The 17,555-nt window shown below is 41.2% G+C and overlaps 1 protein-coding gene across 1 annotated transcript; it reads left to right on the top strand.

Annotated features, from left to right (window-relative positions):
• Positions 1-354: 354 nt before the first annotated feature.
• Positions 355-1,647, top strand: LOC115099167 (C2 calcium-dependent domain-containing protein 4C-like). Its single transcript, XM_029616569.1, has one exon. The coding sequence runs from the start codon at positions 355-357 to the stop codon at positions 1,645-1,647; it is 1,293 nt and encodes a 430-aa protein (XP_029472429.1).
• Positions 1,648-17,555: the final 15,908 nt, after the last annotated feature.

A 17,555-nucleotide genomic window follows, 5' to 3' on the forward strand; every position in this document is an offset into this window, starting at 1 on the left:
CCCTTAGTGCCCCAACTTGTAAAATACTTTAAAGTCACAAATATCCCATTTGAGGGCCTAACAAAACACTTCTTAGTATGTATACACCATGTATCTAATACTACAAGCCATGAGTTTGAAATGCACAGAGATTTGATTAATATTTTGTATTGACTCTTCTTGTGTATTGTTAATTTCTATTGTCTGTTGTCTATTATGAACAGATAACTAGGATGTTAAGTGTTGGAATTTGAATTTATTAACACTTATTATTCACACTCTTCATAATACAATTCGGGCAAATATTTTTCTGAGTTTTACAAATATGCAGGGAATGTTACTCATTTTTCTATTTCTTTTAGAGCTTTTAAAGACATGTGGTTGATTGAAAAAATTCGTGAAACAGTTGAGTCAAGCTTCTCTTGTGAAGATCAAAGATCCCCAGATAAAGACAATAATGGTAATACAAAAGAGAAAATCACTCGATTGCCAAACAATGTCTTGACACCAGAAATGATTCCTGATTTCTTCATCCCTCCAACATTTTCCTCAAACTCTGTGAGTTGGCAAAAGAAACTGACTCTTGCACAAAAGTCATCTGTTCTGGATAGTGATGGTGAATCTTTTCCAAAGTTCCCTCTTGCAAACTTTGAGTGCATGTACAAAATGAATAGTAATGAGGGGGCAGTAAGGTTATCAAGCTGCCGTGTTATTCAAACTGATAATACAGAAGAAAAGACAATAAATGAATATCAGAAAGAAAAAGAATTTCTTTCTGCTTTGCCAAGTTTATCAGTGCATCAAGGTCCAGCTTATTATGGTATTTTATCATTGCGGGGAAGCCCACACACAAGAAGAAAGGAATCTTTGTTCCATGTGGATGTTATAAATGGTTTACAACAAAGACAAGTCACCTTAAATAAAAAATGTATAAATTCTGTATCTTTGCAGCCTTGTCTCTTAAGTCCTCCTGAATTGCCTAATATCTATAAAACATCCTCAAACGAAGGCATTGCTGATTGTGGCTCACCGCCTTCTTCAGATTCTTCTCCATTCAGCTCTCCACTATTGCCAAAGTCTCTTTCCAGATCTTCACTATTCAAACTGTTCACACATTGTAATGCTTCTGATGAAGAGTCCATATCCATTTCTAAGCAGTTCTTGGAAAGAAAAAGTTCTCCTACAGATGAATGGGATTCTACAGACAACAGTCCAAGCTCTTCAATAAAGACCAATTTCCTACCCCCTGCTGTATTTTCCTTTGATTTTCTTCAGTGCAAGGAAAGACTGCAAAAGGAGCATACAGTCAGTCTTGATAGGAGAGGCATAGTAAGGCTCTCTGCAGAGTACAATTCCTGCAGTGTGACACTTAGGGTCCGTGTGATTGCAGCCGAGGACCTTTATGAGAAGTCCTTCAAGGCAAAAAATGTTAGCTGCCTTGTGATTATGTATCTGATTCCTGGGAAAGTCCAAAGACAACAAAGCACTATTATCAAAAACAGCAAAAACCCAATATTCAATGAAGACTTCTTTTTTGATGCTGTGATCAAAGATGACCTAAAATCCATGTCACTTAAAATAAAAGTTATAAATAAGTGCATTAGCATTAAAGTGAATACTGTTCTGGGAGAAAAAATAATACCTTTGTCAGAGTTAATGCCTTTCTGAGTTCACTGAAAGATATCAATAAAAGTGTCATGGTTAGAAGGATTTCTAGAAGGTAACTACCCATGAAAGATTGAAATGTAATATTTTCTTATATATCAACTTGCTTATTGCCCAGTTCAGTTTCTTTTTATTATTCCTGGTTTGCTTTTAAAAATTACTTTACATTTCTTTCAATGAAAGCTTTGCCGTTTTTATTATGGCCTTGTATTGCACTTTAAAAACAAACTAACCCCAAAATTTCTAATCGATTTTTAATGGTGTCATCATACTTTAGATGGATCAGGGAAGAATCAGATTAGATCACTGATGATCTCTAATAGTCAATGAGACTAATTCAGAGGTTTATTTAAAAATTTTAAATCTTTTTTTTTTTTACCTTTGGAATGGAATACAAACCAAAAGGAAATGGATAAAAGACATAAGATCTGCCATATTGGATCAGACCAAAGGTCCATCAAAATCAGTATTCTGTTTCCAACAGTGGCCAAAAGGAAAAACATAAGCCAATTTGCTCACCACTTAGCACAGTTTCTCTGCTATAGGTGATAGAAAAAAAACCTGTAAATAAATAAGATGTAGATTTTAATAGTTGCGCGTGTGCATCCATGTGCGCGCGCTACCCGGTGTACACACATGGATGCGCCAATTTTGTAACATGCACGCACCAGCGTGTGCATGTTATAAAATCGGCAGGCCACGCACACATGCATGCACAAGAGGGGGCACCGTTTAGAAAAATTCACACGGCGACGCATCGCAACCTTCCCCAGTTCTGTCCCAGTCCATTCCAATTAAGGAGCAGACTGGGAGGGAACTTCCCTACCCCCTACTTCACCTTCCCTACCCTTCCCCTCTTCTCCCCACTCCCTAAATATTAGTTTGTTTGGTATTTTTACCTTGTTTCAGCAACTTACTTCATCTCCCGAGCTGAAGTTAGTTGCGCATGCCGGGAGCTGGGTCTTCAGGACAGTGAACAATGGCGCTGTCCCGGCCCCCCCCTCCCCACCCAGGACACGCCCCGGCCTGCCCCTTTCAGGAAGGCCCGCACTTATGCGTGTACCTGCCTTTTCATGCGTGGCCGGGCCTTTTCGAAAATAGACTCAACGCGTGCGAGGCCCAGCCACGCGCCTAAAAGGCCGGATTTTACATGTGTGCCTTTTTAAAATCTACCCTTAAATGTACAATTTGTAATAATAAAAACATTCCCAATTGTAGAAAATATTATGAGAGAAAAGGGGAATTACTCATAAATGGTGACCATCTGAAAAACAGACACCACCATTCAATCTCATCATCATATCCCTTCTCCTCTGCCCTCTGTATTTTTAAAAGTTCTTGCAATTAAAAATACATCTATGTCTCTGTGTTTCCTTTAAATATTTTCCAATGTTTCTATTTTTATGAGTGCTCAACATATTTCCATCGTCTGTGACATCTTAACACTTTAAAGTGCAAACAGTGTGATAAGCAACAAATCAAACAAAACCAGTCTACTTAAATCCAACACTTAGGCCATATTTTGAGAACATGTCTTTATCAGGAGTATGTTGCTCTTTTGCACTATAGCTCAAATCTCCTCCTCATGTCTACATCCACAATATCTCACTGTCAAATGTTGAGACTTGTTATTTGATGTCACTTCTGGAAGGTCCTGTTGCAATTTCTTACAATCCTCTTGTATTTACTAATTATAAATAATTGTGTACCATCAACAAATTTGATCTTGTCACTTGTTTTTCCTATCTCCAGATCATTTGTAAATATTTTAAAAACCAGTGGTCCCAGTACAGATCCCTGGGACACTCCACTTTTCAACTTTTTCCACTGAGAAAATTGACCATTCAGCCCTAATCTCTGTTTTCTATCTTGTAACCAGTTCTAAATCCACAATAGAACATTGCCTCCTATCCCTTGTAATTTCCTTATGAGGGACTTTGTCAAATACTTTCTGAAAATCCAGATAAGCTATGATGGCTTTGTGCCATTAAACTATGACTATCTATGTTCAGTAATTTTATTCTTTATAATAGTTTCAACTATTTTTTCCAGCACTAATGTCAGGCTTGTTGCAGTCTGGGAAGCTGCAGTCCAGGTGTGAACCCTTGAGCCGAACTACCCTGGGTAGAGTAGGTCAGGAGGCGGAGCCACAGGCACAGGTCTTCACCCGGGAACCAGGAACCCCCCAGGAGGAGCCCGTAGGGTCCTAGAACCTTGGGACTTAGGAGCACAGTAACAGTCTCTAAGAAAAGGCCTGGGCAAGAGTAACACAGAGTCCAGCAGCAGTGAGCAGGAAGGCCCGGTGAGAGCGGGGCAGTCAGATAGAGTCTGTAGCCTGCTGAACAAAGCAGTAGAGAACAGGCCCGGGGTCTGTAGTAAGCCGCGAAGCGGAGCAGACAGGTAACAGGAACAGAGTCTGTAGCGTATCGTAGACTGTGACCAGCTGAAGGCAGGACTGGAGTCAGTAGCGTGCAATAGAGCCGGACCGGGCAGTGAGTGGAATGGAGACGAACCCAAGTCAGGCTGGCAGCCAGTAGAAGCAGTCTCAGGTGCAGGCAAAGGTCGGAGGCTGGCGGCAAGCAGGAGCGGAGTCGGGCACAAGCTGAAGTCAATGGCAGGCTGCAGGCAGAAGCGGAGTCGGGCACAAGCTGAAGTCAATGGCAGGCTGCAGGCAGAAGCGGAGTCAGGAACAAGCTGAGGTCAATGGCAGGCGGCAGGCAGAAGCAGAGTCAGGAACAAGCTGAGGTCAATGGCAGGCTGCAGGCAGAAGCAGAGTCAGGAACAAGCTGAGGTCAATGGCAGGCGGCAGGCAGAAGCGGAGTCAGGAACAAGCTGAGGTCAATGGCAGGCGGCAGGCAGAAGCGGAGTCAGGAACAAGCTGAGGTCAATGGCAGGCGGCAGGCAGAAGCGGAGTCAGGAACAAGCTGAGGTCAATGGCAGGCGGCAGGCAGAAGCGGAGTCAGGAACAAGCTGAGGTCAACCGGAAAGCAGAACAGCAGAAGCACAACTAAGAACTACTAGCAGTAGCGACCCTCATTGCAAGGCAATGAGAAGGCAGACGAACGCCGGTTAAATCAGGCTTGGGGCGTGGCGTAGTTAGCCCGGGCGGGGCCAGACTTCCGGCGACCGTGCGTCCATAATGCGCGTCCTCACGGGCGCGCGTGGCAGTAGCGGGACGACCCAGCAATGGCGGGCACCCCAAAGGCCCAGCGGAGCCGCGGGAGCGGCGTTTCCCCCCAACGGAGGTGAGCCCTGAGCACAGCAGATAGAGGGGAAGCGGTAGAGGCCGCAACAAGGCTCACCATCTGTAGTTTCCTGGATCACCCCAAAACCTTTTTTAAAAACTGATGTTACATTGGCCACCCTCCAATCTTCAAGTACTGTAGCTGATTTTAATAATAATAATACTTAAAAGATTACTAATAGTAGATCTACAATTTCATGTTTCACTTCTTTCAGCACTTTGGGATGTATATCATCTTGACCAGAAGATTTCCTACTCTTTAGTTTGTTAATCTGCCCTATTATATCTTCCAGATACACTGAGATTTCTTTCAGTTCCTTTGAATCATCAGCTTTAAATATCATTACTGGAATGAGTATCTCCCTTATATCTTCCTCAGTAAAGACCGAAGCAAAGAATTAATTTAATCTCTCTGCTAAGGCCTTGTCCTCCCTGAGTTCCCCTTTAACCCCCTTGGTGCAACTGACTCCCTTGCAGGCTTTTTGCTTGGAATGTACATGAAAACAGTTTTATTAGGAGTTTTTGCTTCCACAACAAGCTTTTCAAATTCTGTCTTTGCCTTCATTAGTGCTTTGCATCTAACTTGCCAGTGCTTATGCCATTTCCTGTTTTCTTCATGCAGATCCCTTTTTCATATTTTTGAAAGATGTTCTTTTGGCTAGAATAGTCTCACCTTTTAACTATGCTGGCAGTCGTTTAGCCTTCGTTCCACCTTTTTAATGCTTGGAATACATTTGGTCTGGGCTTCCAAGATGGTATTTTTAAACAATATCCATATCTGATGTAAACTCTTAATTTTTGCAGTTGCTCCTTTTATTTATTTATTTTTTTTGCTAACCATTTTCCTCATTTTATCATAGTCTAACTTTTGAAAGTTAAATGCTATCACAGTAGCTTTCTATAGCGTCCTCCCTCCAGTTATCAAGTCAAATTTGATCATGTTGTGATTACTATTGCCAAGTGGCCCCAATACCTCTCACACCAAATCATGTGTTCCACTAAGGATTAGGTCTAAAAATAGCTCCCCCCTTGTCTGTTCTTGTACCAGCTGCTCCATGAAGCAGTATGTTTTATTCATTCTGTCAAATACTTAAAAATAAAATTAGCAGGCCAGCCTGCTGGCCCAAGTGGAAAGTGCTGCGCACTGCAAGGCAGAAGGTCCCTGGTTTAATCTCCAAGTCGAGTCCTTCTGCTTCGCAGGGCAGCTGGAGCTGGGAATGCTGCAGAGATAGCGTTCACAGCTCCCAGTGGAGGGAGTCGTGGTTAATCTTTAAAGATAACACTTAGTGGTTGGATTCAAGGTTCTCGAAGGAGTCTTAGTGCATGACTCTCAGCCCAGGACTGTCACTGGAATGACCAAACTAGGCTTGTTGGGGGGCAGTCACATATAAAATAGGGGTGAAAAAAATCCCCAGGTGGTTTCTAATGAAGGTTCATGATGCCAGATTCTGACCTTGGTTCCAAATGAGCTGGAAGTACAAAAGAACAAGAGGAAACTGCCAGGATAAAATTAATAAATAACTAGAATTTGGTGGTAACACTGCTCTGAGCTGTTACACCTATTTTGAATTTTCTTATGTACAGTTTCTGCATATTGTGATTTGAGCAGCAGGTTAGAGCTATTCATACATTATAATATCCAAGTCCAAAATCTGAGCCTGCTGATTAATGCTACCCTATGGTCTGTGCAGCAACCCATTAAATGCCATATTGATTTTTAGGAGCAAGCCACATTGAAAGATGTGGTGGTAATCAGAATGGCAGTATTTGTCTGATATTGTAGCTAAGAACTCACAAAGGATTTTAAAAAGGTAAAAGGATTTGTATATTTATGCATAATAATAAATGAAATTAAAATTATAGCACTAATCTATAATTGCATATTGCTTAGGAACCTTATCTTCTTCATATATATATATTGATGTTGCGGTTGCTTTATGTAACATATTTGGAAGTTTAAAGTGCTCCGTGATGCAGATAGTAAAGATTCATTCCGTCAACTCATGTGTGCAATGGAAAATATCTGTCATACAAGAAAAATCATTCCATGCAATTTAAACATGAGGACTTTGAAGTAAGGCTGATATCTTGGGTGCTAAATGGCACATATACAATGTTTAATGCAAAAAGGGGGCAGCTTCCACAGCATACACACATATATTATTAGGGCTGTATGCATACTACACTTGTCATAAAAATCTTGGTATCATTAAATGTTTAGTGTTGATTTTGACATTTTATTTGATCTTTGTCAGACTTTTTAATATTTAACATGTCATGCCATTTTCAAACATTTTCATTTGTAACGTGGTAACACACTACTAGTCAGAAGATAAAGACATCTTGGCCCACTCAGTCTGCCCAGTTGCACCTTCCTATTGTGTCATTGTAGACCCTAGTCTACCTCTTGTTAGCTTCCCCTACTGCTTTCCTCTGTTTCTTTCCCAAACGTCATTGAATTCTATCACTGTTGTGGTTGTTTCCATCGCTACTGGTACTGTAGATATCCCAGGTATCACCACTCTCTCAGTAAATTATTTCCTCATTTGTCCTCTGAGTTCCAACTTCATATCATGACTGCTTCTTCTTCAGCTTCTTTTTCTATTGAAAAAGCTTACATTTTGGACTTTAGTGAAAATGGTAGATTGTTTCTAGAATATTTGCCACAATTGGCCCCATCAGTTCCTCTTTCAAGAATTTAGAGCCTCACTCCAGACACTGAATCCTTCCCGTAAGAGATGGATTCTGTGATTCTGTAGCAGAGGGGAAAAACACATAATTAGCCTGTTCCCTCATAACTTATAACTTTGCTTCACAATCAACAAACTTGAAGCTCCCCCACCTCCTAATTCAATCATATGAAGAAAGCTACAACAGAGTGCCTGCTTTCAGTCTCAGCTCTCTCTCTCTCTCTCTCTCTGCTTCTTGCTACAAGCTGTCCCCTAGCAAGCAGACTGCAAGGAACAGGAAAGGAAGAGAGTGAGACTGAGGATGCAGCAAAGAGGAGGAGAGGCACACTGTTCCCTAACCCAGACTCTCCCTTCTGTTGTTTCATTTCCCCCTCCACCCTGCCCCATCCTAAAGGGCGCAGAAAGGGAGGGCTGAAATTGGAGTGGATAGAGAAAGCAGTCAGAATGTTTGATCCTTTAAAGATCTTTTAAATCAAACCAAAGATGATTTTGATATAATTCCTGGAAAAGTGATGCCCCCTTTAGAAGAATTTCATCTTTATACAAAGGTTCTTTCACCTGCATATGTGGCCAATCATACACCAGCTACAAAGACCTAGACGTGTTTTGGAAGTCTGCACCCACTGGTGTCCCACAGCTGGCAAAGAAGAGCATTAAATTCAATTATAGAAGCCTTAATGACTGGTACTACTGCTGACAAGTTTCAAATTTGTGCTACTTCAACTCTTTTTTTTTACTGTTTCCATGTGTCCAACATATGTGTACGTATTTTTCTGTGTAATTAACAGCATGGTAGACTGCTGACACTAAGGGCATTTTCAAGACACATAAGCTTATACACTCAGAAGGGCAAGGACAATCTCAAGAAAATATAAAAAGGATGTTTGCACTGTATTTCACTTCAAAACAACAGTGACATTTCACAGTTAAAGGTTTGCAACTTAACGTCTTTACTTGATAGTTTTTGTACTTGGTAAATTTTGTATTTATATATAGTTTAAACATCTTTAAAACAAACAATGTGAAAGGTTTTCAATTTTAAAAAAATGAACTTTTCTTGCATAGTGAGAGAAGTGAATCTTTATTGTGACAAGTGCTTTGCAGTACCCTGCTCAGGACTGCTGCCCAACTGTCCAAACACTCACAACTACAGTTAGAGGCTTTGAAATAGCAGGTTTTATTTTCCAGACCAATCCTGGTTTAACTTCTCCAAAAAACAGCAATGTCTTCAGCATATATTCTGGTGCACACTATGAATGCCAAGTAGACTCTAACCTCCAATACTGTGCCATAACTGCAAGGAGCATGCATTAACAGGCAGGAACCTGCTGTACATGCTGGCAGCATGCAATAATGCCGCAAAGCATGCAGTAACAGAACATAGTACCTTGTGTCTGCCAACAGTGTGCACCACATTCAAAGTAGGGGCTCAGCATTCCTGTGCTCTGAGGGCCACCACAGTACAGCATGCAAAGGGAAAGCAGTGTACCCTGTACCCTGGAGCACAATAAAGCCATGCAGGACCTCTGTCAGTGAGCCACAGGTACACATTTGGTTTGACAGTGTTACACAGACTGAGGGGTATCTCAGAGACTTGGGGTGACAGAAACTGGGTCTTTTTGTGAGAAAGGAGTTCCTGTGTCACTGCGATTGTGTAGGACAGAAAACATGTTAGAAAATGAGTCTATCAGAGAAAGTGATGCAGTAAGAGAGTGTGAGAAGGTGAGTGTCTGGCATACAGCCTGTAAAGAGGCTGCTGGGACAGTAATAAGTGAATTTTAAAAACCTGGTCTGTGCCAAAACTGGGAGATTTTATAATCCGCCTGTGTTTGCGTGCACAAATAAAAAGTGAAGAGAAAGGGGTGGGGGCATGAGCGTGTCGGGACCCGGCCAAGAGATGAGCATGTAAGAGCTTATGCGCACTGGCACGCACCGGGGTCTCCTGCCACATAAATTTACTTCTGCTATGGATGACGTGTAAGTCATGAAACAAAAAAATCTAAGCAAGTCAGCAGGGTTTTAAGGCTCAGGGCTAACAAGAGGGAAGAGAGGCTACTAAACTAGGGATTTTGGAAATCTTATCCCTTAAATGAACAAACTGGGAACGAACTGGGAAAAGCAGCAATGGCATTGGTGTGCGTCTTTTGTAAAATTTCCCCACTTGCATGATAGATACGGGATTTGCAGGTATATTCGCACATCCATTTACAATTCAGTGCACATGTACGTGCGTCCAGGCTATTTTATAACAGGCACGCATATGTGCACCTGCAGACCACTTTGAAAGTTACTGTCTTTATGCCTGGCCAAAACTGCTTTTTGAGCCTGTCATTTATGACTGGCCCTTTTAGCTAATATATCAAATATACTAATATTTTGTGGACTCGTGTTGTCTATCTGTGGAGGTCCATGCCAGCACTGGCCACAAGGTGGCAGTATCTTATTGTTTTAATAGACAATGCTGACAATTGTGGCCACTGCTGGTACTGCAGCTTCTTGCTATTCCTGGATAGACACAAGAATAATACAAGATTTATCCTAAATATCTCAGTCTGTGGAGGTTCACCTGGTGTTTGCTGTTGTACATTTGCAAACAGAAAAGCATTAATGTGCATGGGGCATCTAATTCAATGGGGTTTCAGCACATGAACCACTGAGGTAAACCTTCAAGAGGCCTGGTTCTATGGCATTGCACAGGCTGTAGTACCATACCCATGTTTCCCTTAGTAAAATATTTTCTATAATCTTATGAATTATTTTATAATTGCTAATAAAATTGTATGAAATTACAATGAAAAATCATATTTCCATTAACTGAGTCTATAGGTTCTGGAGTATCATTTTGTTCCAGTGACTTTCTATATCTTGAAAATTGATTGTTTACCATGGACATCTGGTGCCAATAAATTGTCAATAATCTACATTTTAGAATTATTTAGGTTATCTATATCCAATGTTATTAAATAAAATTTGATTGGAAGACTGGGCTTGCATTTCTTGAAACGTTTTCAGGCTCCCCACTCCCTGCAACAAAAGAACAAGTAAATTGTATTCCCAAATCTGCCCATCATTTAAAAATTATAGATTTCATAGCTGGAGTGAAATCCCTGTTCCCTCTAATTGGTTAGCAATAATGACACCTTGCAACTGAAATTAAATCTTTCTTATAAAAAGCACTGAATCTTTCTTAAGGGCCAGCAGACAAATTTTGATTTTAGAGGAAAGTTTAGACTGATTGGTATAGACTATAATATGAAAAGGATAGAACAATTGTCTCTTTTCCTCAATTGACGTAACATGGCTAGTGTTATATGGTCAATCTGCTAAATGCCTATAAGCACAAGCCATATTATAAATTTTTAGATTTGGTAAGGCCATACCACCTTGAGACCAACTCTGCAGATGAGATTCTATTGTCAATTGAGGGGTTTTCCCCTTCCATAAGAATCTTTTAAAATTCTTATTAAAAAATTTGAAATCTTTCTCTCTTATTATTAGAGGTAAACATTGTAATACACACAAACTATTTTGGTAAGACATTTTATATAAAAAAAATTTGCCCAACAAAGAAATGGGCAATGTTAACCACTTAACTAACAAACAAACTTGCAATATTTCAGGAGAGCAGGGACACAAATAAAATCCCCACAGCGCATATTCCATCCAAAAGACATATAATCCCTAGCACATGGGGGAGGGGGGGGGGGCAATCAGATTCTCTCATCAGATTTCTTCAGCAAGACCCATCTTGGCAAAGCCAAAAGAATCTCCAGTAGTGTTCAGCCTTCCCAACGAGAACCTGCTTTGCTGACATTAACAGAGGAGTTTAGAAGACGCTCTTTTAGGAAAGAGCAGCTTTCTATAGACCTTTGTATATAATAATCCCTATTAGTTGGGGAAAGATTATTTATCCTTGCTTATTATGTTGATATATAGCCTGTTCTGTGACCCAGACATTCTTATAAATGTCTGTTTTGTGCATATACTAAACAGAAAATGTTACAGGGAGCGCTGGGAGAGCGGTCCCCCTTAGAGGAAGTGTGCCCTTGGGCCCCTGGCACGATCCCGCGCCAAGGGTAGGTGTAGCATGGGTGGCGAGAGACAGCCCGACCCCCAGCCGGACCTGCATGCCTCTGGAACCAACTGTGGAGTGTTGGTGACAAACAGCCCTCCGACCGTTCCCGGACCTTTCGGACCTATCGCTGGGATGGCAAAAGGCAGCAAGCCGGACTCATGGCGTGAGCAGACGAAGGTTCAGAAACAGAAGACGAAGACTCAGGAACCATAGACTGTAGACGTAGACCCTGGAACATAGAAGGTTCAGACATTAGCACGGTCCCTCAGGGCGCCCTACACAGCCAGTATCACTGGTCTGGTCACGGGCCACCCTGTCCTACACCCGCAGGAGCGGGACCAGTGCAGGAAAGGAAAAGTGCTGCACAAAGCAGTCCAGAGCAAGGTACTGCACACCGGCAGTCTGAAGCAGGATACTGCACACCGGCAGTCTGAAGCAGGATGCTGCACACCGGCAGTCTGAAGCAGGGTTGGAACATCAGGATTAGGAACAAACATCAAGGAACATCAGGAAACATCAGGACGTGCAAGACACCGGACACCAAGCTGAAACAAACAACGAAGGCCTGACGGAGTGCTGGAAGAAGAGACATCCAGAGACATGTAGCTCCAATGCAAGGCAAAGCATGAGTGTTGGAGAAGAGCTTTTACACCCCAGGAGCAGGCAACTCCCTGGGAGGAGTCCAGATGGGCCGTCCCTTGCTGGCTCTATAAGAGTGGAGAGGAGCTGCGGGCTCGCCCCCTTAGGAGAAAGGCGTGGCCCACACCAGAGCATCCAGGCTGCAGTGGAGCAGGCCTCGAATAGGCCCTGAACAACATTAAAGGTCTCCCAGGCCGTGGAGCAGGATCCGGACAATTGCTCAGGCAAGGCCCTGGCTTTGGAGCGGCCTCCAGATAAAGGTGAGATGCCTCCTGTAGGACAGCTACAGGAGGAATCATAACAGAAAAATAGCTTCTCATATTTTCACATAAGCTACAGTCAGTTGTCATTATTTTCTTAGTATATTTGTGTGACCCAGACTATAAGGCAAAAACCTCCATCCTTCCACCCACTACGCTGTGAAATTGGAGGACATATCTCAGATTAACAGACTATAAAATAATAAATCATTGGGACCTGATGGTATTAACCCCAGAGTTCTGAAGGAACTAAAAAATGAAATTACAGACCTGTTTCTGGTGATTTGCAACCTATCATTTAAAATGCAATGGTACCAGAAGAAAGAAGGATGGCTAATGTGATGCCAATTTTTAAAAAAGGGCTCCAGGAGTTATCTGACAAACTATAGACTGATGAGCCTGACATATGTACCAGGCAAAATAGTCAAAGCTGGTCTTATAAAAGGAAAGTATTGACTAAATAAACAGACAAGGTTTAATGGCGGAGAGATAACATGGTTTTTACAAAAGAGAAATCTTGACTTACTAATTAACTAGATTTTTTTGATACTATAAATAAGACTCCACAGGAAATTGGAAGGCCATGGAATCAGAAGCAGTATCCTATTGTGGACTGGTAACTGGATAAAAGACAGGAAACAGGGTAGGTCTAAATGGTTAGTTTTCCAAATGAATAAAGGTTATTAGTTGAGTGCTCCATGGGTCCGTGTTGGGACCTGTGCTATTTAACATATTTATAAGTGATCTGGAGAAAGGAACGACGAGTGAGGTGACCACTCAAATTGTTTTGAATCATTAAAACAGCAACAAATTGTGAAGAACTGCAGAAGGACCTTGTGAGACTAAGAGATTGGGCTTCTAAATAGCAGATGCAATTTAATGTGGACATGTGCAACGTAATGCACTTATGGAAAAATAATCCCAACTATAGGTACAAGATACTGGGTTCTATATTAAGAGTCACCACCCAGGAAAAAGACATAACATAAGAAATTGCCATGCTGGGTCAGAACAAGGGTCCATCAAGCCCAGTATCCTGTTTCAACAGAGGCCAAAACAAGGCTACAAGAACCTGGCAAGTACCAAACACTAAGAAGATCCCATGCTACTGATGCCAGGAATAGCAGAGGCCATTCCCTAAGTCAACTTGATTAATAGCGGTTAATGGACTTTTCCTTCAAGAACTTATCCAAACCTTTTTTAAACCCAGCTACACTAACTGCACTAACCACATCTTCTGGCAACAAATTCCAGAGCTAAATTGTGCATTGAGTGAAAAAGAATTTTCTCCAATTAGTCTTAAATGTGCTAATTGCTAACTTCATGGAGTGCCCCCTAGTCCTTCTATTATCCGAAAGTATAAATAACTGATTCACATCTACTCATTCCAGTCCTCTCATTATTTTAAAGACCTCTATCATATCCCCCCTCAGCCGTCTCTTCTCCAAGCTGAACAGCCCTAACCTCTTCAGCCTTTCCTCATTGGGGAGCTGTTCCATCCCTTTTATCATTTTGGTGGCTCTTCTCTGCACCTTCTCCATCGCAACTATATCTTTTTTGAGATGCGGCAACCAGAATTGTACACAGTATTCAAGGTGCTTTCTCACCATGGAGCGATACAGAAGCATTATGACATTTTCTGTTTTATTAACCATTCCCTTCCTAATAATTCCTAACATTCTGTTTGCTTTTTTGACTGCTGCAGCACACTGAGCTGATGATTTCAAAGTATTATCCACTATGATTCCTAGATCTTTTTCCTGGGTGGTAGCTCCTAATATGGAACCTAATATCGTGTTACTGCAGCAAGGGTTATTTTTCCCTATATGCAACACCTTGAAATTGTCCACATTAAATCTCATCTGCCATTTGGATGCTCAATCTTCCAGTCTCGCAAGGTCCTCCTGTAATATATTTCAATCCGCTTGTGATTTAACTACACTGAATAATTTTGTATCATCTGCAAATTTGATAACCTCACTCGTCATATTCCTTTCCAGATCATTTATAAATATATTGAAAAGCACTGGTCCAAGTAGAGATCCCTGAGGCACTCCACTGTTTACCCTTTTCCACTGAGAAAATTGACCATTTAATCCTACTCTCTGTTTCCTGTCTTTTAACCAGTTTGTAATCCATGAAAGGACATCACCTCCTATCCCATGACTTTTTAGTTTTCTTAGAAGCCTCTCATGAGGGATTTTGTCAAATGCCTTCTGAAAATCCAAATATACTACATCCACTGGTTCACCTTTATCCACGTTTATTAACCCCTTCAAAAAAAATGAAGCAGATTTGTTAGGCAAGATTTCCCTTGGGTAAATCCATGTTGACTGTGTTCCATTAAACCATGCCTTTCTATATGCTCTGTGATTTTGATCTTTATATAGTTTCCACTATTTTTCCCAGCACTGAAGTCAGGCTCACTGGTCTATAGTTTCCTGGATCGCCCCTGGAGCCCTTTTTAAATATTGGTATTACATTGGCCACCCTCCAGTCTTCAGGTACAATGGATTATTTTAATGATAGATTGCAAATTATAACTAATAGATCTAAAATTTCATTTTTCAATTCCTTCAGAGCCCTAGGATGCATACCATCCGGTCCAGGTGATTTGCTACTCTTTAGTTTGTCAATCTAGCCTACTACATCTTCCAGGTTCACAGTGATTTGGTTCAGTTCATCTGACTCATCACCCTTGAAAACCATCTCTGGAACTGGTATCTCCCCAATATCCTCATTAGTAAACACAGAAGCAAAGAATTCATTTATTTTTTCTGCAATGACCTTATCTTCCCTAAGAGCCCCTTTAACCCCTCGGTCATCTAATGGTCCAACCGACTCCCTCACAGGTTTCTTGCTTTGGATATATTAAAAAAAAATTTTATTATGAGTTTTTGCCTTTACGGCCAACTTCATTTCAAATTCTCTCTTCGCCTGTCTTTTCAATGTTTTACACTTAACTTGACAATGCTTATGCTTTTTCCTATTTTCTTCAGATGGATCCTTCTTCCAATTTTTGAAGGATGTTTTTTGGCTAAAATAGCCTCTTTCACCTCACCTTTTAACCATGCCGGTAATCGTTTTGCCTTCCTTCCACCTTTGTTAATGCGTAGAATACATCTGGACTGCGCATCTAGGATTGTATTTTTAAACAATGGCCATGCCTGTTGAACACTTTTAACCTTTGCAACTGCACCTTTCAGTTTTTTTCAAACTATTTTCCTCATTTTATCAAATTTCCCTTTTGAAAATGTAGTGTTAGAGCTGTAGATTTACTTATTGTCCCCCTTCCTCAAAGTTCTTGTTGATAATATCTTGAAATCTTCAGCTCAGGGTATGGCAGCAATCAAAAAAGCAAATAGAATATTAGGAATTATTTGGAAAGGAATAGAGAACAAAACTGAGAATATCATAATGCCTTTGTACGGATCCATAGTGCAACCACTTCTCGAGTATTGTGTGCAGTTCTGGTCAACCCATTTCAAAAAAGACCTAGAAAAGGTACAGAAAATGACAACAAAAATGATAAAGAGGATGGAAAAGCTCCATAGAGATAGGCTAAATAGATTAGGGCTCTTTAGCCTGAAAAAAAGACAACTGAGAGGAGATATGATTGAGATTTATAAACTAATGAGTGAAGTGGAATGGATAGATAGGAAACAGTTATTCACCCTTTGAAATGAGACTAGGACTAGGGGATATGCCATGAACTAGCAACTGGCAGATTTAAAACAAATCATAGGAAGCATTTTTTTTTCTCATTGCACAATCTATGGAATCTGTTGCCAGAGGACATGGTCAAAGTAAATAACATAGGTGGGTTCAAAAGAGGATTGGACAAGTTCCTGAAGAAAAAGACCATAAACAGTTATTACCAGATAGCCTTGGGAAAGCCAGCGCTTATCCCTGCATGTGTGATACATGAAACAGATAAAAAATTAGAGATCTGATAGGTACTTGTGAAGCACACTGGCCACTGTCGGAGACAGAATCCTGGACTTGGTGGACCTTTGTCTGACCCAGCAAGGCACTTCTTATGTTCTTATCATCAAGGAATTCAAGGCTAACAAAGTTCCAAAATAACCATCTAGTATTCAGATGCAGAACAGTAGCTGCATTCTGCTCTCAGCACTTCATAGCAACAAGAGGCACCAGCAGCAACTCTTAAACATCTAGGAACTTCTTTCTGAGAACATGTCTAATCATGCGCCCCTCTTTTTCCTAGCTATAGCATAAATCCTGGAGTGTGATAATTAATGGGTGGCATGCAGGACATGGATAGCCAGGTACATCTCCTCCTCATCTCCACCTCAGCTTCCTCCTTTGAGTCTTCTCACCTTTTTTTGTCCCCCGGCTGAGTGAAACAGGGAAAGTGTGCTCTGAACACTGGTTGTTTGCAGCAGCAACAGTAGAGGATCTCTGGCAGCCATATGCCTCAGCCGAGGTAGCTAACTGGGCTAGCTGCCCATATCACACCAACTTCTCCCTTCTCCTGCACTTGTATATAAAGGGAACTTGTCCATTGTGATGGGTTAATGTTTGTCTTCATCCTCTCTGCCCCTTTGTTATAAAAATTGGAAACGGAATTAATGGGTCTTCCAGTGCTTCCATAGCTCATCTTTTGACTATATGAGTCTATGTCCACAACTATCTGCGCTGTGGAGGTTGGTGCGCCACCCAACAGTTTTGCTAATGAAAGTGTGCCTTGGGCTTGAAAAGGTAGGGAAACACTGTACTAGAACTCAAACTGAAAATGCTACACTGCCTGCCTGCCTTTGAGTAGATGGGAACTCGCCATTCCAGTAGCCTCCCTGGGAGTGCTGTTATTAACTCCTAGCTATTTACCCCATTTAGGGGAGATCCCAAAGGGCTGCCACAATGTGCAATTATCTTAGCCTTATCAGAAGAATTGTATTTTTTAATTGATCTAATATAGGATCAATCAAACAATTGAAGTCTCCACTTACCACAATCATAGAACCTAAATATCCCTCCAGTTT

This window comes from Rhinatrema bivittatum, chromosome 1, assembly GCF_901001135.1.
Source record: "Rhinatrema bivittatum chromosome 1, aRhiBiv1.1, whole genome shotgun sequence".
In the NCBI taxonomy this organism is placed as follows: domain Eukaryota; kingdom Metazoa; phylum Chordata; class Amphibia; order Gymnophiona; family Rhinatrematidae; genus Rhinatrema; species Rhinatrema bivittatum.

Bases quoted from the DNA above. Each gene is read 5' to 3' on its own strand.
- LOC115099167 (XM_029616569.1), top strand. From the start codon at position 355: ATGTGGTTGATTGAAAAAATTCGTGAAACAGTTGAGTCAAGCTTCTCT.